At 45.3% G+C, this 25,031-nt stretch overlaps 1 protein-coding gene across 4 annotated transcripts in view; it reads right to left on the reverse strand.

Annotated features, from left to right (window-relative positions):
• Nucleotides 1-25,031, reverse strand: part of dock11 (dedicator of cytokinesis 11) — a 292,933-nt gene that overhangs the window by 78,399 nt on the left and 189,503 nt on the right. For all 4 annotated transcript variants that reach the window (XM_069893719.1, XM_069893720.1, XM_069893721.1 and 1 more), the window contains exons 34-42: nucleotides 23,622-23,740; nucleotides 22,715-22,832; nucleotides 18,888-18,954; nucleotides 16,247-16,294; nucleotides 14,422-14,561; nucleotides 10,685-10,800; nucleotides 10,075-10,209; nucleotides 5,384-5,566; nucleotides 627-740 (exon numbers count right to left, since the gene is read on the reverse strand). In XM_069893719.1, coding sequence (XP_069749820.1) covers nucleotides 627-740; nucleotides 5,384-5,566; nucleotides 10,075-10,209; nucleotides 10,685-10,800; nucleotides 14,422-14,561; nucleotides 16,247-16,294; nucleotides 18,888-18,954; nucleotides 22,715-22,832; nucleotides 23,622-23,740 — 1,040 coding nt within the window. The remainder of the gene's footprint in view (nucleotides 1-626; nucleotides 741-5,383; nucleotides 5,567-10,074; nucleotides 10,210-10,684; nucleotides 10,801-14,421; nucleotides 14,562-16,246; nucleotides 16,295-18,887; nucleotides 18,955-22,714; nucleotides 22,833-23,621; nucleotides 23,741-25,031) is intronic.

The following is a 25,031-nucleotide window of genomic DNA, read 5'->3' on the forward strand; positions in this document are numbered from 1 at the left end:
CACAATGTGCTTACTGACATAGGCCGGAGAGATGACCCACTGCATTCAACAGAATAAACTGATGTAATATGTCATCTTCTTTGTATGAAGTGGAGGGTTTTAATTCCTTTTTTCTAAAACCTAAAGGTATATTGAAGAAAATAATGCAAGCCCTACTCTCCAAAGTCCTGCAAAATCTCAACAAGACTTCTTTAATTTTCATTCAAAAAAAAAAGGAACATTTCACTTGCTAAACCTACAAGCTGACACTTCCCACGTTGTGATCCTGATCCCTCTGCACAGGGGTGTGTCTCAAGTTCCCACCATTTCCATTCTTCCTGTGGAAGTGCGCACCCTCTCCTTCCCTCAGACTGGCCTCCATCTGTCATTTACTCATCTACTGCTTTAAACCCATGTCTTCCTTCACCCTCTGCATCCCCCTGACAGATCAGCCCCCAACCATGTTAAAATCTTCTCCCCAATCCCCACCAACCCTCAAATCATCCAACATTCTTCGATGCTCGGCCCTTGTAAAATTCCAATGTATGGGGTGGTCAGTGGGTAAGTTGAACCACTTCATACCAATGCTATGCCAACCAGTTGGAACCCATCTGTGTCACGTTTTATGCTGGAAAGTACATCCATACCTTCAGAACTTTGTCACTGTTGGCAAAGTTATTGATGATAGAGAGTGAATCTTGGAACCGGGAGCCTCCCGTAAAAACAACATCAGCTATTAGTCGGCTCACTGCGATTATGATCTGCAATGGAAACAAAGTCAACATTCCTTAATCGTCCCCACTGCTGACACAGAGGGAGCAGCAGTCCGTAAACACCCCCACAACAATTCAAAACCTGTCAACGGGTGGATTCATTAATGAAAGTTTGAAATCCAGCACTTGAGGACCTGGTAGGAGAGAAGCAGTCAACATCTGTATTGGTAAGGGTTGTGGCTGTAATGGTAATGAAGGGGGTTTGAATTTAAAGGAAGGTGCACCGAGGGCCTGACTAACACTTGCTTGGAGGTAAGTCAGATTGCATCGAGGTCCATCGAGGATGAACAGCGAGTCGATGCCGCTCACTGCCGGGGCGACACCCCCAAATTGTCTCCCTACCCCTATCTAGTAAGAGTATCTAATATCTTTATTAGTATTTGGTATATTAGTCAGGCTTTATCTGTAAACTTGGGGGAGAGGGTTCATTATGACAGTGGCTCAGTTAGTGTATTGGCTAGTGCAACGCTGTTACTGCGCCAGTGACCGGGATTCGAATTTAAATTTTGTAAGTTACGGGAATTACTTCATTATTACATAATTAAAGATTACAATATTAATTTTTTTCAAATTTCTTTACATTTTGCAGTCTTTTGTCTTTTAAATGGTGTATTCTTAAATCTAGCGTATTAGGCATTGTAAGAGCGAGTCTCAGTCAACTGGAAAATTCACATTTCCACCATCGCCGATTCCTGTAGGTGCTGGATAACGGGGATTTTACTTTATTATTTCAGAACCACCAAAGATCGAATGAAACAATGCTTTTTTTTGCTGCAACTGTGAATATTTATCTCTCCTTTTGTACTTATTTCATTCTTTTTCTGTCACTGATGCATCTCAGCCCACTGAGATTCTCCCAATAGACTGCTGTTTGCTCCAGATTGCAGCATCTGCAATCTCTCTGCATCTCCCTTCAGATTTATTACCTTGTTTTAAAAATCTCATGGCACATTAATATAATTTAATTTGTACTTATTTGTTAATGGTATGTTTTACTTACCCGCGTGGTAATCAAGAATTTCAATGCATCTCTTTTGTACTTTTGCATAGATGACAAGAAAATTTCACTTGTGACACGAATTTACCGTAAATATCCATGTATAATGTGAAAAATTTTGCCCGAAATTCGAGCTCAAAGTGGGGGAAGGAGGGAAGGTGCATTATACATGAGGTTATTATTTTAACAATTTTTTCTGCCAGGTTTAACGATAAGTAAGATTATCAGCAGCTGCCGACATTGACAGCAGCGCAACTAGGTGTGGGGGGGGGGGAGAAAGATGGCAGCACGAATTGGAATTGGGCGGGTGAGGGGGAAGAGAGACGGCAGCACGAATCAGGTAGGTGGGGGGGGGGAAGAGCGACGCCAGTGCAAATCGGGAAGAGCTACGCCAGCGCAAATCGGGCAGGCAAAGGGAGGGGGTCATATTATACATGGGGGTAAAATTTTTCTCCCTTTTCCCCTCAAAAATGGGAGGGGGTGATCATATAATACACAAAACACATTATACATGAATATTTACAGTAAGTCCATTACAAATGGAACTAAAGCACTTTTGAGATGTAGAGAGAGGGGGACAATGGACCTAATGAGAAGGTGCAACATTTGGCAGATCCAACTCAATATTCAGTGCAGAAGTTTGTGATTTGGTGGATGTGCTATTCTCTGAGACATGCTACACTTCATTTGAATCTGACGTAGTGAGAGTGGGATGGAGACTTGAGGTGACAGGTGACCTTAATACAGGGTCATGTGGAGCAAACTGAGATCCCCTCAAAGTAGTTAAACAGGCAAGTCTGCAGGTGCCGGGATTGTAGTGCAATACACAGAAGTGCTGGTGAAACACAGCACGTCACTCAGCATGCATAGGAAGTGAAGGGCAACCAGTGATTCGGGCTTGAGCCCTTCATGAAAGGGCGAGTGAAAAGCAGGCAGGTGGCTGAATAAAAAGGTGTGGGGGAGGAAAGTTGAAGAGGGAGGAAAGAGCTGCAGGAGGAGTTCAGGAAAAGAGGTAAGAGGTAAAGGATGGATATGGGTGGGAGGATATAAGAGAAAAAAATTACTGAGTTAATGGAGAGGTAAGGGGCAAGGAGCTAGAAGAAAGGAGGCAGTGGGATTGGGAAAGAGAGACTTGGGCTTAACGGAAATTGGAGAAATCAACGTTGACGCCGTCAGTTTGCAGCGTGTCCAGATGGACTATTAAGTGCCACTCCTCCAATTGGGGTGGCCTTGCTTTGGCAGTTCATGAGGCCATGGATAGGCCCGTCAGTGTGTGAATGGTAAATGGAATTAAAATGGCCACTGAGAGGTTCCTGTGATTGCACAACACTGAGCAAAGGAGCTCTCTCTGTCTATCACTCTCTCTCTCTCTATCTATCACTCTCTCTCTCTATCACTCTCTCTCTCTGTCTATCACTCTCTCTCTCTGTCTATCACTCTCTCTCTCTGTCTATCACTCTCTCTCTCTCTCTCTGTCTATCACTCTCTCTCTCTGTCATCACTCTCTCGCTCTGTAGCAGGACACTGAGGCTGTAGCGGGAGCACCGGACGAATGGTGACAAGGAAGGAGGCATGGACGCACGAGAAACTCTTCCTGCGGGTAGAGGCCAGTGGGGGGGGGGGGGGGGGGGGGAATGATCAGTGGGAAGGGATGAGTAGATGAGGAAATCTTGGAGGGAGTGGTCCCTTTAGGAAATGGAAAGGGGAAGATGTGTCAGGTGATGGGATTATGTTGTAGGTGAATGAAATTGTGGAGGACAAGTTGGATATGGAAGCTAGTGGGGTGGCAGATGAGGACAAGTAGAACCCTGTCCTTCTTGCATCTCGGGGCGAGGAAGCCAGGGGAGATGTGCAGAAAATAGAGGAGATGCAGGCGAGGGCTGAGATGATGGCAGCCGAGGGGAAGCCACATTTTTTGAAGGAGGACATCTCAAATGTTCTGGAATGGAAAACCTCATCCTAGAAGCATATACAATAGAGTCAGGAAAATTGAGAGAAGGAACAGAATTCATACAGGGGGACAGAGTGTAAAATGGTGTAGTCGAGGTGACTGAGGGAGTTGGTGGGTTTATACAAAGTATCTACAGCGAGTTTGTTCTTCGAAGTAGTCACACAAAATGGGCCATGCATCATTGTATGGTATAGGAAAATGAATACTGTGTCTATAGCAGCTTCATCTGGAATGTCTGGTCCTTGGTCGTGAGAGGTATATTTGGCTTCTCCTGAACTGGAGTAGGGCATGGGGAGGGGAGTGGATTTTGGACTAGGGTGGAGTGAAGGATACCATGCAGTGGTTCCAGAAAGGGAGGAGAAGGACAGAGATAGGTGATATGGAGCCTTAGTTTAACAGTCCATCCAATAACAGCGACAGCTGACAATGCCGCACCCCCTCAGCACTTCCCGGTTGGCTTGGACTGAACTAAGGAACAGAGGGCTCTGGGCTGAGACTTAGTCCCATAGTGTTCCCAGGATCAATTGTGATCTGGGCAGCTGCCAAATAGACATGAGAATCTGACCTGTACTTTATTGGAGATTGCAAAGGGAGCCATTTCATAACTTCACCAACAGAGGACATAGTTTGGTACTGGGGAGAGGTATTTCCACATTTCCTTCTGAGGGCCCATTCAGCCCATCAATTCTGTGCCAGTCCGCAAAGCAATCCCATTCCTCCACTAATTTGCCACCCTGCCTGTCCTCCTCACATCCCAATCAACTGCCCCATGATTCTATCATTCATCGGCACACTGGAGGCATTTTAAAAATGTTCAATTAAACTGCCGTCCATTGCCCCTGGGATGTGGGAGGAGACTGGACCAGGGGTGAGTGAGGGGTGGCGCAGTGAGGCTGGAAGAAGCAAAATTCAGAAAGGCGTCACCGGAGAGCAGAAGTGGTGGAGCAGCAACCTTACTCAAATCACCACTCAAACTCACAGCAGTGAAGAAGGCCACCTGTCTCAATGGGCATCACTGGCCTCTAGAGGAACAATCCCAAATACCCCATTCCTTCCCTTGTATGGGTGGCACGGTTCGTGTTTGGGTAGCATGGCTAACATAGCAGTTAGTGCAACGCTGTTACGGCACCAGAGAATAGAGTTTGAATCCGACGCTGTCTGTAATGAGTTTGTACATTCGACCTGTGTCTGCGAGGATTTCCTCCCACCCTTCAAAACATACAGCTAATTGGGCATCACAGGTTCGTGGGCCGGAAGGGCCTGTTTCTGTGCAGTATGTGTATATTTAAATGTATTCCCCTGCATTCTTGCACCTAGTTCTTTCCCAACTCTGCAGCAACTCCCCTTCTATTCTTTCTGCAATAACTTTGCAACAAAACATGATTGAACCAATCCTCCATGTCCCCACCCCCACCATGAAACGTGCATGGTCTTCCTGCTTTGTGGAAGACTGGAACCAAGCTCACACACTTGTCCTGATGCTGCCCAGGCAGTGGAGCCTTGGGTCACAGCATGAACAGTAGGTATCATGGGGGCAAAACATATCATTAGTTAATATCCTTAAGCAGCAAGGTGGATGCACACGACATTGCATCATGGTAAATGGGGCCAAAATTGGACTGTGGGGGAGAGGGGAATGGAGGGCAACGTTGCCGGGTTACAATGTGTCTCTATGGAACAGACCTGCAGATGGGTCCTCAAGAATGTCTTCCTCTTGGTGTACTCAAAGTTGTTCCTCATCAACAGGTAGAGAAGCGCGGAGGCTTCGCTGCGCGTCGAGTTCAGTTTGGATGTGCAGCCTTTTAAGATTTCATAGCAAAACGTGGCACAGATGCTGTCTCTTCCTTTAAAAAATGTCGATGGGAACTAGAGATGAAAGGATGGAAGGATGGTCATGAGAAAGGAAGAGGAAACACATCATCACATAATGAGACCCCCACCCCCGTTAGCAGACTACTGAATGGACCTCTCATTTGTAAACTAAAATTACCATTTTACTGTTAACTGAACCTTTTCAACATTACACAAAACTCTGCACTTTTTGTTTAATTTTCTACTGCGTGCTCAAGTATGGGTTGACTTGCCTGGATAGCACGAAAGGTTTTTCACTGCATCTCGGTATATATGACGATTAAAAATTTAGTGTAATTTAATTTATGCACAAGGGGACAATTTACAGCCATCCTCATGTCTTTAGGATGTGGGAGAAAGCCAGAGCACAGTCACAGGGAGAACAGGGTGGGTTGGGATTGGAGGGGGAAGGGGGAGGTGATGGGGAAGCAGGATGGCTTGTTCACTCCACACACTGGGAGTCAGGATTAAACATTCTTTAATAAGCTGGTACACTGGACTGGATGCGGAACTACTGGGTTAATTCTTAAAATGATGGCCAAGCATTCTCAGAGAGGTGCTCCAAGTGATGAGAAATTCAGCAGTGTTCTTTATATAGCAAAGATAAAAATACATAACCGATGTTTCAGGCTTGAGCCCTTCATCAAGGGCTCAAGTCCAAAATGTTGGTTATGTATTTGTGCAATGACCATAAATACTATTTTATCTTAAAGGACACTGTTTGACTTGCTGAGTTTCTCCAGCGTCTGCAGGTTTTTGTGTTTCAATTTTCGTTCTCAGTGATGAACCGGACTGTGGTAGTGGAAACGGAGAGCACAATTCCAGTATAATGAGCATCTAAAATTGTGAGATAATCACCAAGAAATCCTTTGGGGAATTCAGAAGGAAGCGTCTTTAGTCAAAAAGAGTGTGGAATTCACTCCACTGTTTGAGGCAATAGTTTCAATGCCTTTAAAAGGAAACAGGAAAAAATATTCTTTAGGCATAGAACAGTACAGCCCAGGAGCAGGCCTTTGGCCCACATGACTCCATGCCAATCACAATGCCCACATCAAACTAAAACTCTGCTCCTTGCACTCCATCACCTACATATTCAGGTGTCTATCTAGAAGCGCTTGAATGTTACTACGGGTGCTCCCCTACTTATGATGGTCCGACTTACTTACAATGGTTTGAATCTGTACTTTCAATTTTGAATTCCAATCTGTTCCGTGCTTGTGATATGCGGTACGCTACTCTCTCACTCTGCTGGGCAAAGGCACCGTCGCATGAAAGTATCGAACAGCATATTCTCTCGCGATGCTAACTCAACCACGCTCGCAGTCTCAATGCTTCAAACACTCTTCATGCCCAGTGTGCTTTCAGCTGTGTATGTTGTGGTTTTTCCAGTGTGGAATAAAGGTATTCAAAATTTAATTATAAAAAATGGTAGGTGCGGTATTCTTTTTCGACTAACGATTTTTGCCAGAATGTAACCCTGTCATAAGTGGAGGAGAACTTGTATCTGCTCCTGGAAGTTTGATCCAGGCATCTACCACTCTCTGGGTAAAAAAAAATGCCCCTCACATCTCCCTTAAACTTCCTCCCCCCTCATCTTAAACGCTTACATTCCAGTCTGTGATACTTTTACCCTGGAGTAATGATTCAGACGGTCCACCCTATCAGTGACCCTCATGATCTTACAAACTTCTATCAGGTCTCTCCTCAGTTCCAGAGAAAAAATAACCCAAGTTTGCCCCATTTCTCGCCACAACTCAAACATCAGAGAAATGGAAATAGCAGACGACAGTGACATATTTAGACGAGGAGGATCAGGAGGAAGGAGAGGAGCATAAATATTTGGGCACATTGTTTAGTATCTATGACTCATTTCCATGCTGCTATAAGGATATAGCAGAGCAGAGTTGACACTGAACACAAACACCAAACTCATTATCAAAAGACCGCATTGGTGCAGTCCAGAGAAAGCGCAGTTTGCTATCAGTTTGGCGTCAGACAGCAGAGAAACAGGCCCTTCAACCCAGAATGTCCATACTGACCTATTTGCCTGCATTAGGACTATCTTTCTCAGCCTTGCCTGTTAAAGTCTCCTGAATGCATCCTCTGGATGATGTTCCAGATATCAACTAAGCTCTGTGTAAAATCCTTATCCTTCAGATCCCCTTTCCTCTTACCTGAAAGCTGCGCCCTTTCATTTTCGATACCCTTACCACGTGGAAACGATTTTGACTATATAGTTGTAGAAAAAAAACAAAATGCTGGAGAAACTCAGCAGGTCAAACAGGGTCCTTTAAGTAGCAAAGGTAAAAATACAGAACTGACGTTTCGGGCTTGAGGAAAAATGTCGGAAGGTGTCTGAACAAAAAGATAGTGGTGGGGGTGGGGGGAGTCAAAGGCAGGAGGTGATAGGTGGAGGGGGGAGGAAGAGGATTGCTGGGTGGGGTAGAGGGTGGAGGGAGGGGAGAATTGAAAAGACTGAAACGGGGAAGGGAAAGACGAACAAGTTTAGCAGAAAGCAGAGAAGTCAATGTTCATGCTATCTGGCTGGAGAATGCCCAGACGGAAAATAAGGTGTTGTTCCTCCAATCTCAAGTCACCTTTAGTTATAGTTCATACCATGCTCGCACAATAAAGACGAGATAGTGTTTCTCCAGACTATAGAGTACATTTACAGTTAGAAGTTAAACACATTAAAATATTAAGACATATACAGTAAAAGTCGACGGTATTATCCACATATGTTCTGTGAATTAAGGAGCCCGAAGGCTTGGGTGAAAAACTGTTGCCCAATCTGGATGTAAGGGTCAAGTTCTACGGTACCTCCTACCAGATGGCAGAAGGGAAAACAGCTTAGGTGAGGGATGTGTGGAGCCCTTCACAATGTTCATTGCTTTTTGCCTGCATCGAGTGTTGTAGATGTCCTTCATGGTAGGAAGAGAGACCCTGATGATCTTTTCCACTGACTTTACTATCCTCTACAGCATACATGTCAAACTCAGGCCCGCGGGCCAAATTTGGCCCGTGATATAATTATATTTGGCCCGCAAGATCATATCAAATATGTATTAGAGCTGGCCCGCTGGCCGCCGCGCCAGTATAACGCATGCACAGCTAATACTACAAATCCCAGAATGCTTTGCAAATGCGTTGGCGCCGGCCCGTCAGCCCGCTAATCGCCCCCACCTCCTCTCTTTACTTTCATTAGCATCTGCGACCTGTCGCCCAACTCACCTGTAATAAACCCCTTACGAAAAATGGCCAAACGAAAGACAGAAAACAGGAACTTCAAGACAGAGGGGAGGCAGACTATATGTTCATCATTTTAAAAGACAAACCTGTTTGTCATTGAAGCAAGTTGTTATTTTTTTGACTTGTTGGCTTGTGGAAAAAAAATACATTTAAAAGGAGCTAGAGAGAAATATTATTTATTGAATATTTTATTTCTCATTTGTTAATGCTTCTTCTGGAAAGAGTTTAACCAAAACTATTATTAAACATTTATTTTAATAAGAAAAAGTTTAACATTACATATGTTGAAAGAAAAGAAAACATGCAGATGTTGAAAATTTTCAATAAATATTTAGTTTGGCCTACGACTTAGTCCAAGTTTTCAATTTTGGCCCTCTGTGAATTTGAGTTTGACACCCCTGCTCTCCAGGGTCTTGTGGTCCGAGGTGGTACAGCTTCCAAACCAGGCAGTGATGCAGTTGTACGGGATGCTCTCTATACATCCACTGTAGAATGTAGTGAGGATGGAGGGTGGGAGATGAACTTTCCTCAGCCTTCGCAGGAAGTAGAGGTGCTGCTGGACTTTCTTGGCTATGGAGCTTTTGTTAAGGGACCAGGTGAGATTCTCTGCCAAGGGCACACCAAGGAACTTGATACTCTTGACAACCTTAACGGTGGAGCTGTCAGTGGTCAGTGGACCATGCCCCCCCACCCCCTCCTGAAGTTTTATTAACGTTCAGATGCAAGTTGTTGGCTCTGCACCAGTCCGTTAGCAACTGCACCTCATCTCTGAACACTGACTCATCATTCTTACTGATCAGACCCACCACGGTCATGTCGTCTGCGAACCTGATGATGTGGTTCGAGCTGTGTTTAGCTGCACAGTCGTGGGTCAGCAGAGTGAGCAGCAGTGGATTGAGCGCGCAGCCCTGGGAGGCCCCCCTTGGTCAGTTGGATGGTCTTGGAAGTGCTCTTACTGATCCGGACTGCCTGAGGTCTTCACGACAGGAAGCTGAGAATCCAATTGCAGAGGGAGGTTGTTTAGGCCCAACAATCTGCAGGTGGTCAGTGTGAGATAGTACGTTTTGTGCCTCCCATAATTTTATTCACTTCCCTCAGGCTACCCCTCAGCCTGCTCTGCTCTGCTCCAGAGAAACCAGCCCCACTTATATAATCTCGCCCCATCACTAAAGTCCACCCATCCCGGGCAATATCAGAGTGAATGACCTCTGTACTCTCTCGGTGCAACCACACCATCTCCTGTCAAGCGATGACTGGATTGATGAACAGATTACCTTGCTGATGAATGATCGTAAAGATGCAAATGTGTGCTTCATGGCTGTCTCAGACTGTCCATTGACGAGCAGGAGGTGGAGGTCAAACACTTTCCTCATCAGTGGGTTGTGGCCATCATTTTGGACGAGTTGGTTCTGCGGGAGGAGCAGATTTTGGAATGGGGGGATCAGTGAACACTCAAAATGATCGAGAGCCCAGTTCATTTGCTGCTGGTGGGTTTGAGCACTTAACTACTTGGGTTAATCAGCCCAGCACAGTGAGCAGCAGACCATCCCACCTTTCCACGCTGTTGGAAAACCTTCAGCTGCTATCAATCTGAATTAAAAACAGAAAACACTGGGGAAAAACCCATCCATCAGGCAGCATTTGGAGAAAGAGAGCAGTCAATCTTCTGGGTCAAGCCTGTGACTCTCAGCCCTCCTCCTTTCACTGTAGGCTGCCCTCAACTACCTCTCAGCTGTTTCCCTTGTATCTCCTTGCACTATTTCTCCTCCTGGATACTTCTTCGGTTCCTTGCCATCCACCCACCAACCTCCGCATTCAACGCTTCGCAAATCAAACAGGGGCTTTCAGAGCAACGAGCATGAAACAAAGACAAGTGCCGCTGACCTTGAAGTTCTGGATGAAGCAGGAAACGGAGTCCAGCACCGTGAGACACACCTCGGTGGCCAGGTTTCCTTCCAGCAGGGACTGGTGGCTGACGTCCACTTCACTGATCGTAAAACCTGTGCAAAGGCCAGGAACAAAGACCAGGTCAAATCACAGCACGTCTCCTCTTCCTCAAAGGGGAAGAGGCTGTCTCACGGGAAGACTGGCTGCCCAAGCTGTACGTGCATGACCTCTGGCTACAGGAATTGGCAGATCAGCCTCTCCCACTTACCAGGGCATCCAGCTAGATCAGTCAACCTTCTCCCTCAGCTCCTGTATTGGGAAGGGTTGTGGATGTCACGTAACAGCACTGCCCCCATCTAGTCAGAGGATACACCAGCTGCCAATCAAAGTTTGGTCCTGTCCCACCCATTTGTGCACACCTTGTTGTTGGCACCATATAAATTACCTGGACTGGCACCTGCAGTCTGCCTGTATTTGGCCATGGGCCATTGGCTGTTGTAATTGGATTAACCCTCCTGGCACCAAGCCATTCACCCTTCTAATGACCTAGGCTGGGCCCTCTAGCACTATAAAGTTGCCATATGTTCTTTGTTCTCCCTCTTTTGTCATCTTCGAGAGATCACCCTACACTCCAGGCTGAGGAATGTAGAACAGCGCTGGAGAAACTGTTGGTGAGCTGTGCACTAAATAGGTTTGGGAGCATTGATTATTGTCCAAAATTAGCATAGAGCCGTGCCTGCACGGAGTCAAGAGGTGGCATACATCCTTTTGACTTTTCCCTTTGTTGTTTGTGTGTGTGTGCAGTTTGTTTCCACCCTCGTTATTAGTTGCCTGTGTGTCTTTAATCGCTTAGACTTTTTCCCACGATCACTAATAAACTGTATGTGTTGTTTCACTGCCGCTACCTTTTTCCAACTGCTGCTGTAAATTGCGTGTGTTGCATTTGTTACCATTTCCCACACTTGCCTTCTGTAAATAAAATCCTTCCCCATCCAAACTCTTTGTCCAGAGTCCTTGCCTCTGGGACCTACAAACCGGTTTCCTCACTCACAACAGCTCAATGCCCAAATCCTCCTTTTCTTTCAATATTCAGAAACTTGTCGATGTTGGCTTTGAACACCGATGTTGGCTTTGAACACCGTCACTGATTCTTCACAGCTCAGCACCCTCTGAGCAAAGACATTTGTCCTCCACTCGATCCTAAATGAGCAACCCCTCACTCTGACACATTGGGCCCTTTCAAGCTGCTGTGTAAAATGGGGTTAACTGGGCAATTTCCCCGGTTTGCGCCCCACTCAAGTGGCAGCTTGAAAGGTTCTGACCCAGTCAGCATGATCCAAATCCAACTGGATCCCTGACCTAGCTCAGAGGTAGTCAGGGTACCCAGTTAAACTTAACTAGGTCGCATTCACCGGCGGCTTGAAAACAAAAATGGCCGACCCGGTTGTTCCGGTAACATCAGCACTTGCGTGCATCATCTACTGAAATGCGCAGTGTTTACATCCTGCTGCTCCTCCAATGACTGCAGCATTCGCCTGACAGTGGTGGTCACAAAAGTTGCTTGCTGTACTGCAGCACAGCAGAGTTGCTTAGCCAGCAGCTGACGATTGTTCCCAGTAAGTGTGGGGTGCGTCATTTAATGCGTCATTGCGGGGTCGGGATCCTCTTTAAATCGCCTGGTTGGCAATTTAATGAGTTGATCCTCCTGCAGCTTCAAAGATGCTGGAAGAACCTTTGCCCCAGTAATCACACCTGGGTCCCAGGAGGGCAGCCCAGGTGCTACAGATTAAAAGTGCCGAGTCACTCCTCAGCATCTTCCTCCTGCCAAGTCCTCCGCGCACTTCCCCAAGGCCGTGTCTTATTCTTCTCAACTCATGCACAGTAGACTTCAACCTTTTCTTACCCACAGAGCTGCTTGAGCTATCTGTTACTTACCACAGATTACCCTTACCAAAGTCAGGGACCACCAGCAAGGGGTGGGGGGGGGGGCGGTGATGATGGGGGGTGGTGAACCCCTTCCCACAAAGCCAGCTGGTATTTTGTGCTATTTTTTTGGTCATCAAATTTTCAACTTTGTTTTACAGTGTTACTAGTTAATATTCTGCAACACATTTTTCCAGACCCCTCTGAAGGCTTTGAAAACTTTTCTCACTGTCCCATTACACCTCCAAACTTTGTATCAACTGCAAACTTGCTGATCCAATTTACCACACCATCATCCAGATGACCACATCACATCCTCCTTCAGGTAAACTGGGCACAATAATCCTGCTGCTGGCTCTCTAAAGTTCTTTAAAATTATTCCAACCCAACTTCTAATTTTCAATCCCTGACCTTGAAGTGTCTCCCCTTCAGTCTACTTTCATCCAGCTCCCCACCCCATCTCTTTCTCTCTCTTTCCCTCTTCTCCAGTCTCCTTTCATCCAGCTCTGTATTCACAGAGCAACCCAACTCCCCTCATCAATTCTCAGCTTTTCTCTCCTGTCTTCTTATCCGCATCCACCTGTGCCCTCTTGGCTGTTGACTTGAGCTCCCCCACCCCTGTTTTTTTAGTCAGGTGTTTGCTTGCACTTTGCTTGTACCTTGCCGAAGCAATGTTAACCTTTGCCTCCGATGGACACGACGGGACCTGCTGAACTTCTCCAGCACTTTGTGCATTCGTTACAATCAGAGACTGCAGACTTTCTTGCTTCATCCCTAATTTTGAAGGTAGCTTGTGTGAATAGAATGGGCAGCTAAAATTGAAAAGGATTCATTCGATGCAGTTTGTCGCAATTACATCCTTGATGTGCAAGTGAGGAATAGACTCAAGTGGAGGAGGCTGGGGGTTGGGGGTGGACCTTTTTTTTGTTAGTATAGATAGCCCCTGACTTATGATTTTTCAAAGTTATGATGGTTTGAATATGTACAGTACTTCAAATTTTGGCTAGATATGTTCAGTGTTATCTCTCCCCACAACCCCGTGCCAGTCCCCACACTGATCCCACTGCCCCACTCTCTCCCCACAGCCCCGTGCCGGTCCCCACACTGATCCCACTGCCCCACTCTCTCCCCACAGCCGGATGCCGGTCCCCAAACTGATCCCACTGCCCCCCCTCTCCTTTTTCAACATGATTTTTCCATCTTATGATGGGAATGCTGGAACGAAACGCCATCTTAAGTTGAGGACTACCTATAGTAAAAAAAAATATTTTTTATATAACAATATAAAAAATATATAAATTTATAAATTTCAACGCTGTTCATTGAAGGCAATTGTATTTGATATAAAATATTATTTTTTATTATAATTAGGATTTTCTTTTATTTATTTTCTTCAGCCCCACCACCCCCATCCCTCCGAAACATGTTTTACAAAGACGTACAATTTATTTCCAGTTAAATAAAAAGTGCCCCATTTAATCCACTCCCCTCTCCATGCAGAGCAATTTACAGCAGCCAGTTAACGGACTGTCCCTCGTGCCTTTGGGATTTAGAAGGAAACTGGAGAATCCAAAGAGGCCCAGGAGGAATGTGCTAGCTCCACCCAGACACCACCCAAGGGCTGGATCGAACTCAGGTCTCTGGTTCTTCAAGGCAGCTTCACTACCCACTGCACCGATGTGCCTCCCCAGATCTTCACCTGCTCCAGTGAGGGGCACTCACAGCTTCACCAGCAAGCTCGTTAACAAACCCAGCATCGGCTCACAGAGCGGGCGAGGGGAAAGGCTGAGAGGCGCAGTGCTTGAACCTACCGTTGAGGGTATACGAGCTGTCCATGTGTGCGAACTGTTGGAGTCTGGAGTGAAGTGCTCCTGAACGACTCCAGAGGGCTGGCAGGGTCTGAGATTTCCTGTCAGCCACAGAGTACTTGGAGCCCAGGCCCTCTTGAATCCTTAAAATGCAGACACACTTTACACCGATGGGTTAGAGTGCAATTATTATAAAACAAAAAAACATTTCCAAGATGTGCATGATAAGCAAGACAACATCATGTCAAAAGAGCCAGGGATGAAAGAAAGTCATATTAGAAATTCATTTCCGCATGGCTTGTGGCAAAGTTTTATATTTGTATGGATGAAGAGGAGATAATTGATTGCCTGAGAGCTCCCAGAGGAACAGTGGTTTCAAAAGCAGTGGGGAAAAAAAGGAAGAGAAAGCTGAAGGAGGAAGACAATGGGCCAGGCTGCATCTTCAGAGGGAAAGGGACAGTCAGCATTTCAGGTCAAGACCCTTCACCTGGACTGAAAGAGGGGAGGGTGGTAGACAGCAATAAAGAGGCGAAGGGAAGGGATGATCATGAGCAGGTAAGTGACAGGTGGATCCAGGAGAGGAAGTGTTATTTGGCAGACGGAGAAGGGCGGTGATAAGGGACAGAGGCCAGCAGGTGGATGTGAAGTCAACAAAAGGCTGGAGATGCTGAAAATGGAGAAGGAAGGAGAGGAGTGGAAGCAGAAAAAGGAGCGCATGGGCTGATGGGAACAGTGAGGGGAGGGCAAGGAACTCAGAAGGACGAACTTCTATCTGTACAGTGCCACAAGATGGGTCAAAACAGAGCCACAGCATTTTAGAGAGTACCGAGATCTACTGATCTATGAATCAAAATGGGATAGGTGGGGGGTGCATTCCTCTAACAGAGCAAGTTGAAGGAAGCCTTAGATTAAGTGTCATAACTTCAATGAAATATCCAGATAGAGTTTAAAAAAAAAAAATAGCTGGTAGAGGGGTCAAAAACCAAGAGTAGAGATTTAAATTTATTGGTATAAACATTGGACAGGGATGAAGTGAAACCTTTTCACCAGGGGTCATTAAGGTTTACAGCTCATTGCCTAACTGGGCAGGAACTACCTGCACACTTAAACAAGACCTGTACATATAGCTGAAGTCTGTGATACACAAGACCTGGACATATAGCTGATACATAGGCTACAGATCCAGTGCTGGGAGGTGGGGGTAAAGCTGGGCAGCTCTTTTCAAACCATCATGGGAACTGTGGGAAGAATGGCCTCCTTCTCGATCATATGTCCATCCAAGAGGACATGCAGGACTTTGTTTTTAGTAGGTGACTGTTTACAAAGGAAAGAGCAGGAGGACAAGACAGAGGCTCAGGAGAAGGAAAAATGGGAGGTGGAAAGTAGGAGGAGAGTGAGTGCAGGAAAGTGGAGAGGGAAAGTAGGAAGGGGACAAGGAGGGAGAGGGCAGAAGGGGAGACGGAGGGGGGAAGGAATGTAAAGAGAGTGAGAGGTCTCTAGTTAGAATGAGGGGGTGGTAGAAGGATTGAGTTGGCACCTCAACTAGAAGATCTGTGCTGATCGGGCTTGGAGGCAGTGAGTAGACTTGGCAAGGGGGCTTGTAATCAAGGTAAATCTCTGCTCTTGAGTCTAGAAGTGTGTACATAGAAAAGGCTTTGAGAGAAATAATCTCCCATACATTCCTGAGCCCTCAATACTTCTCCAAGTTTCAGCAAACATTGGGAATGTCTCAATCTAGCTTTGGAGAAAGGTGACATCACCTTTCTGAGTTCAACAAAAACTGAAGGGTACCACCCTTCTCAACATTGGCACACAGCCCTGCCAGTACCTTGCGATGCATCTTCGGCCAACGTATCGGAACTGGTGAAGGCAAAGCCTGGAAGGGAAGAATAGTCCATGATTGGGATGTGTTCACGGCCCTGTGGTTGGAATCTGCCCCCACCATCAACAGTTTCATTTTTCTTGAAATTACACAGATCCAAGAGTAGATTACACAGATCCAAGAGTAGATTTGTAAAGTTCTAGAGCTTGGAAATAGGCTTTTCGGCCCAACATGCCCTTGCTGATTCATTGTACCTTTCTGAGCTCGTCCCATTTGTCTGTGCATCTCCAAACCTTTCCCATCCATGCACCTAACCACATCTTTTAAGTGTTAGACATGCCTTTCCCACTTCCTCTGGCAGCTCGTACCCTTCACCCTCTGTGCAAAGAAATTTGCCCTTCAGGAACCCTTTAAATCTTCCCCCTCTCTATTTAAACCAATGCCCTCTAGATTTAGATTCCAACACCCTGGGGAAAAGAACGTGATTATTCACCTTCACTATACCCCTGACAATTTTATTTATCATACTTCTATAAGGTTACCCACTCAGCCTTCTTCACTCCAAGGAAAACAGTCCCAACCTATCCTACCTTTCCAACAGACGTGTCCTTGTTAGTCCAAAAGGAATCTCAGAAGCTGCAGCTCACATGCCTTCCCAGAGAATGCGCAGTGAATCATCATTACCCACCCGGGGTCCACGAGCAAGGGTAACAAGAGCCAGTAGCAGAGTGGTAACGTTTACCTCAGGGCAACATCAGTTCTCCTCTTAGACAACACCAGCAAGGCAGAAGACCACTGCTTCAACAGTTAGACTGAAGCAACAGCAGGTGTGCTGAAGAGTGAGAACCAGACCGGCACATGGCAGTTGAGGTCTGCATGCTCAACAATGCAAATGGTCTTCTTCCTTGTCAGCAGACTACGAGTAGTTCGGATGATGCTTTTACTCCGGCATGTGGTGGCGAGGGAGATGACTGGGTGAGGTTCCTTTTACTGCAGGCACTAGCTACAACAGAGTGATTGTCTGGCTCAATGTCAAATGTCAGTGGGACTGGAGACCAGGCTCTGCTCAATGGACATCATCACATGCACTACAGACTCACACACCACAGACCCACATACCATGCTCACACCACAGACCCACGTACTGAATACAAACATGCATATAATATTAATATGTACACAGAAGCATATATACATATAGAAACTATGAACATGGAAATACATGAACACACATTTCTACGAGCACTGAACAAATACACACCACTATGAACATGTACTACAAACACCCCAGCTATATCAACGCTCTAAAGAAAACATATCCACGAACACACATAACCACATACATTGAACATGTACATGCATCCCCACACACATGCAAACACCGCATGAACATACACAAATATAAGGGACAGACACTATGGACACAAACTCAACATTAAAACATACACATGGACTCAAAGAGGCCCATGTTTGTCGACACGCTCTTCAAATATCTGGCCACAAGATCTTCCCTTCAATTTTACCCTTTTCCAAATATCTCACCCATCCCCTCTTTCTTGAGTTCACCTTGGCATGTGGAGGAAGCCAGAGCACCCTGGGGAGAGGTGCTTGGTTCCCATAGGATCATAAAACACAACAGCACAGAAACAGACTCTTCAGTCCTTTCAGTCTGTGCCAAACTATTTTTCTGCCTAGTCCAACTGACCGGCTCTCGGACCATACCCCTACATATCCTTCCCTTCCATGTTGCTGAACTATTTTTTCTTCAACTTCAAAATGGAGCCTGCATTTACCAATTCAGCTGGCAGCTCATTCCACACACCCACCACTCTCTACGTGAAGAAGTTTCCCCCGAATGTTCCCTTTAAACTTTTTCCCTTTCATCCTTCTCACGTCTAGATTTTATCTCACCCAACCTCAGTGGAAAAAGCCTGCCTGCTTTACTCCATCTATACCAAACCTAATTTTGTACACCCTCTATCAAATCTCCCCTCATTCTTTTGTGCTTCAGTGATTAAAGACCTAACCTGTTTAGCCTTTCCCTGTAACTCGGCTCTTAAGTCCGGCCAACATCCTTGTAAATCTCCTCGGCAGTCTTTCAATCTTGTTGATATCCTTCATGTGGTAGGTGATGAAAACTGTACATAATACTCCAAATTTGGCCTCACCAATGACTTGTACAACTGCACCATAACATCCCAACTCCAAAACTCAATTTATGAAAGCCAATAAGCCAAAAACTCTCTTCCTGACCCTCTCAAGCTGTGATGCAACTTTCAGGGAATTATGTATCTGTATTCCCAGATCCCTCTGTTCAAATGCACTCCTCAGTGCCCAACTGTTTACAGTACATCCAAGCTTGGTTTGTCCTTCCAAAGTGCAATACCTCACGTTTGTCATTATTAAATTCCATAGGCCATTTTGTAGCCCAGTTTTCCAGCTGGTCCCGATCCCTCTGAAAGCTTTCCTCACTGTTCCACTACACCTCCAATCCCTGAACTCTCAATGGCAGTGCAGACAATAGCGGGGGAGGTCACAGTACAGGCAGGCAGAAGACCACAGGGAGCACCACGTCACATCCCACACAAGCCACTGAAAACTGAAACAACTCAATTGTGTATTTCCCTTCCACAAAAATCGTACTTACTCCAAAATTGTGAGATAATCCATTAATTCTTGAGGGGTCATCTTGTTCCAATATGCCAAGAGTGCATCTTAAAATAAAGTAAGAGGATGATAAGAAAAATGGAAACTACAATGTTACATCAATCAATGGAAGCACATTAAATGACTGGTCAGAGAGCAACAATTTTGTGGGACTCAGCAAATGTGCTTCCTTTTTACAAGATGTTCAGCAGGGCTAAGCCAGGTCTTTGCAGACCAGTGCATCGTTGGTCCATGTCAGGAAGATAGTGGAAAACTTCAGAGGCACGGACCAATCCACACACAGAAAGCCATGGATATCTCAAGGGCAGCCAGCATGGCTTCACTGGTAGGATTCCCAAATGAGGAACAACATTTGAGTAGTTTCTGGATTAGCATTGGAATGGACAAGGCACAGAAGGCCAAGGGCCAAGCATTGCTCAATGGATGAGTGGGGATATTTGATGGGCATCTTGTGGGGGGGGGGGAAGGGAGTGGGGGAGGAAGATGAAGAGCCTATTTCTTTGGTATGTCACACCATGAAACAGAAATGACAACAATAAAGCCCTATTATTCCCAGAGTCCTCACCTTCACATACATGCTGGATCTATTCAAGTACTGGATTCTGTTAAACCAGAGTTATTCCCTATACATTTAATCCTCCTGTGATTGGTACTGGCTGGCACCACTCCGCCTTCATACTTGCAAGGTATCAGAATCAGTGGAGACATCAACTTTGCACTCTCCAATCAGGCGGCATCAACATCGACATCTCCCGTTCCCATTAACCCCTCCCTGGTTTTTTCTTTCACCACCCGTCTCCTTTTCTCCAGCTCCCCGTTCCCCTTCCCTCCAAGATGGGATGGGCAGAGAACCTTAATGCAAGCAGGACTGATGACAACCAAAGACTCTTGGATGACCAGGGCCTTCGATCAATAACAGCAATCTCTTTAGCTCTGTCAGGCACAGCCTTGCTGGATGTCAGGAAAAAGTGGGGGGCGGGGGGGTGGGGGGTGTGAGGTGCACGGGGCTCCCACAGCTCATACCCTCCAAATGAGGCAGAATCTGGGTAAACAAAGAACTGTTGGAGACACTCAGCGAGTCAATAAGCACCAACTGGTAGAAATGGTCAGTCAGCATTTCGATTTGAAGCCTTTTGTCAAAACTAAGCTTGACATTACACATATAAAGAAGCTGGGGGAGGGGCCCAGAGGTGCAGAATATCAGACAGACAGGTGTTGGAGATGGAGTTGCAGGTAGAGGGTGAAACCATTAGGAAAGGAGGTGGGGAAATAAAAAAAAGAGAAAGATGTAAAGGAAGAAAAGATGAGAACAGTGGAATAAGATATTAGTTGGGATTACCTGAAAGGGGAATCAGGGTGGGGGATTCACTTCAACAATAAAATTAATTAATCTGATTGTGATTTTTGTGTTTAAGATCATCATAATTATCTAAAGCTCTGACACCTGTGAAATGTCACTGTGCAGTCAGTTGGCTGTCAGAGCGCTGTATGCAATACGTCACTTGTAGCATCACCATTGGAGGCGGGACACCCCCTCCTTAAAATCCCGAATACTGAGATGTGAAATGCTGCCGGGTTCAGCCCGCCCTGCAATTTTTCTTGCTCCTTTGGCAGGTCAGCAGTGAGCAAAGGGGTATCCAGGGTTGTAGATTTAGGACAGAGATAAGGAGGAACTGCTTTTCCCAGAGGGCAGTGAATCGGTGGAATTCGCTACCTATGGAAGCAGTGGAGGCGATTCTCAGTAAATATAAGTTTGGATAGATTTGTACATAGCAAGGGAATTAAGGGATGTGGGGTATGAGCCAAGCAAATGCTTCAGTCTGGCGTTCCATCAAGAACACAGTTGTTGGGACATGTAGCTAAATTCCACCATCAGGAGGAACTCAGCTGCCAGGCTCGCTGACCCTTCACCTCGACTGCAATTGTATGAGGGTATTCTGTGTTTTCCAACTGCAATGTTAATCCTGTTTCTTATCCTGCAGATGTTCCTGACCCTGTTGGGGTTGCTGTGCTCTTATCTTTTATTTTGATTTGGCTTTCAGTGTTGAGTTTTTAAAAAAAACTCAGGAATTTCAAGCAGTTTAGATTTTAAAAGTTGATGATGATATTTATAATAGGAAGCTGGAAACTTTTTACTACTCTGGTGGTTATGTTTTGATGCTCTTCATTTAAAATCTTACTTCAGGACAGGACTTTGCTCCATTATTGATTGGAAGTAGCAAACTAGCGCCCTGACACTGTTTAAACATTTGTGATAAAATCCAATACTCAATCTACTGGTGATTTATTGCAGTGCAATGATTGGCAAAGGGTGAGGCAACTTGATGTCAACTCTACAAGATAAGCTAGGGAATTCACAGAGAAACCGAAAGATTTAATGCAATCGATGAAGACTTTCAATGCACCCTCTTGAAAGGGAATTCCATTCCATTTTGGCGGAGCAATCATATCACACAGCTGGTATATCCTTTTAATGTATAGGATGATTGAAAGTGGGTGAAGAGGATGTTTACCACTGGTTTTCATCGAGTTGTGGAAACCCAATTTGTTCTATTTGATTTGTTTTCTACTCTGCATCTAGTCATATAAAGTGCTACAGCAACCATGAGCTGTTGGACAGAGGCAAAAGATCATAGAACCACAGAAAGCTACAGTATGGAAACAAACTCCCGTTTTAGTAAAATGTAAGGGATAGTATGGACAGGAGAGACTGAATGGTTGCAGTTAGCATCTAACATTTCACACAAGCACAACACAAGTCACAGTCCAACAATAATTCAATAAACCTTCCAGTTTGTCACAGTCTGTTCCAGAATTCGATACATTTGCTAAGACATTGTGATATTGCAAAGGGAGAATCATTCTGATGGCTGAAGAGGAAGCAGCTTTTTGAAGCAGCTCTTATGGCCAGTTATTGTGGAATTTAGAGCAAAGCATGGTCTGTGAATGGGCCTTTTCAGTGGATTGACCTTGGGAGGCAAAGTGCTTCATTTTGATTTTGACTAACAGTGGAGGTCACTTGGAGAGACGGCTTCATTGTAAGTGTGACTAGCAGTGAAGTTCCTTAGAGGGACCGGTGCCAGGGTCTTGGAAGTTTCATGGAGGTCACCCAGTTCGAGTCTTGCCTACAAGAGGACCAGGAATGTTGCGACCACAGCTCGTGTGGATGGACATTTCTTCAAAGGCAATGCAAGGAGAATTCGTTAGTCTGTAGCTGCCACAACTCCAGTCTCCCCATCAGTTCATCATTAATTCTGGGCATCACATTTCAAAGGCCTACACTTCAACACTGAATTTAAAAGACTGAACTTTGAAGTAACTTTTGAGATTTTGGCCTGAACTACAATGGTTTTGGAAACACACACACGGGATAGATTTAGTGTTGAGAATAGTTTAAAATTTAAGACTATAGTTTAAGAGTTAGAAATAAAATTAGTGTTTTAAAGTTAAACACTGTCTGGTTCATTGTCTACTGTTGCTCATTACACACGGTTTGTAACACCTATTGGCCCATCTCATTCATTCTAAACTTTTTCCATGAACACCCATCGACCTCCACGCAGTTCCCTCCACACTCCTCCCACAGATGTCAAAATCAAACCCCCACCCACCACTTCCTCTGGCAGCTTGTTCCACACCAAGTGAAGAAGTTCCCCTCAAACATTTCAACTTTTCACCTGAATGCTCTGGTTCTTTTCCCACCCCACTTCAGTGTAAAAAGCCTGCTTGCATTTACCCAGTTGCACTTTTGTCTGCGCCATTTGTCATGGAATTAGAAATCAATACCTTCTTAGAGGAACAACATACCTTCTGACATTGCCTTAATGATATGTAGGAAGCACATTAGGAGACTTCGGATTTCATGTTGATCTAACTTGCTATAATGGGAAATGCTGATCCCCTTTGAGCCTCTTCGTTGTTGACTCTGAAAGACATGTTCACAAACAAATGACTGCCTGAACATCTGGATGCAATTGTCCGAGACCTGCTTCCTTGTTATCTATTGAGCAGCTCAACATTTCAACACTCAAAAAGGCACTGGAGGCATAAATATACAGGAATTCTAATTTGCTCCAGACGGCTTCATCCCATTATCATTTCCCTTCTGATTTGGAATTCTCGGATCTGAGATTCTGATTGAAAGATAGAGACAGCAGAAAACACTGTTCAGGGCAGACTTGTAAAGTAACGACAGATGTTAACAGTAAAGCGCGTATTACTCCGATTGTTTATTCTGCATAAACTATGCCGCACACAACATTCACAGAACACATATTCTCTGTGAATAACTGCCTGCTGCTTATAAGGTCCTAGGGCTTCCTCTAGCTAAGGAAAGGATCATGGGTTATTGACCTTCGATATGAACTCAGCAGGTCAGGCACAACCTACAAAGGGTTTTGATGAAAGGTCATCATCCTGAAGGTTTGGCTCTGTGTCTCTTTGCACAAACGCGACCTAACCTGCTAAATGTTTCCTTGGGATCATCACACAATTCTTAAAACTGGAAGCGACTCTCCCAACCAAAATGAAAACATGTTAAGATAAACAACATCTGATAAGTGCACATTCTGGTCTTGTGGAAAACAGCTTTGTATGATGCACAAGAATCAATGTGCAGAATACCCTCTTCTTTGAATCAAGGCTAGGAAAATTAGATAGGCGGAGGGAAAAAAAAGCTTTGCTCAAAACATCAAGTTGAAAGGGTTTCCTTTACAAAGTCAATGGAGTTCCGTCTTTCATCAGCTTTCTCTGGAGTCCATGCAGTGAATTCATTGCTCAAGGAGCCCCTCGAATCATCACGTTTCAGCACCGAACCAGAAGATGTGCCATAACCTGTTGGCAGAAATAAAAACAGTCTCAGCAAACGGAATGAACTCAGTTCCTTTGACTGAGAGACTCGGGGGAAGAGATGCCAACTTAATTATTTTTAAAATTTAAAAATTTAGACACACTACACACCCCAGGCCCAGGAGCCCATACCACCCAATTACACTACAACCCCCAGTATGTTTTATAAGAAACCAGAGCCCCAGGGAGAACATACCAATTCCTGACAGAGAGCATGAGATTTGAATGACAGTATCGATCGCTGGCAGTGTGATAACCATGCTTTAAGAGGTACTAAATTTGGAAAGGCCAACTCAGAAATGACGAAGTGAGCAGTGGGAAAAAAATATCAACGGAAGAGATGCAAATGCAAAGCACTGCACAGAGGATGATGGAACACTGCCAGACTTTTGGCCCATCAAGTCTGTGTCAAACTATCATTCTGTCCCTTGGAAGCGAATGAATCTTCTGGGTAGTAGCTGAACCTTTGCCATCGTCGTGAGGTTTTCGCTGGAAATGCACTTACAGGCAAATGGAGAATGTTGCACCACACTCCTGTTGTGGGTTTGAAAATTGTGCCCAATTCTAGCTGTTGAGATCGCAGATGAAGCCATGAGCTTAGCTCCACAGGGTCAAACTAGTGTTGTGAGAAAACCAGAGAACTCCAGAGCCAATGGAAGATCAAGTTCAAGTTGTCACATGCATAAAGATGCAATAATAGATTGCTTTGTGAGCAGACAAGCTAGATAGCCAATATTTGGTACAAGTAAGATGGCATAGTAGGCCGAACAACTGCCCCAGTCAGTTAATACAAGATGGTGTGGGTCCCCCTTTCCTTTCTCAGGAGAAGCTGTGTTTGGCAACACACATTGCCTGAGAGATGTCATCACTTCCTGATGTCACTCCCTTAGACCAGCGCACCGCAGACAGGAAGTGGGTCGTCCCCTTAAAGCAGCATGAGAGATTCAAATAAAGTTCAGCTACTAGTTCCCCCTCATGTTGTGTGGACGTGCTTCATTCCAGTAGCACTGCCGTTAGCAGCAGCTACAATGGTGATCCCGACAGGATTTGAGCTCAAGCACAATCCCAAGAGCCTCCCCATACAGGCAGCCAATGGGTCCTCCATTTCAAGCTGCGTCACCTATAACCATATAACCATTTACGGAGCGGAAACAGGCTGTCTGGTCACAATCCATGCTGTGGGAACTGTTTACCGTTGAAAGTGTATGATTGCGTCTGTTGGGCAAGCCCTCCTTGGAGTCTATTTCCTCTGGGAACATGAGCTCCTTGTAGACAT

The sequence above is a fragment of the Narcine bancroftii genome, chromosome 8, assembly GCF_036971445.1.
Source record: "Narcine bancroftii isolate sNarBan1 chromosome 8, sNarBan1.hap1, whole genome shotgun sequence".
Taxonomy (NCBI): domain Eukaryota; kingdom Metazoa; phylum Chordata; class Chondrichthyes; order Torpediniformes; family Narcinidae; genus Narcine; species Narcine bancroftii.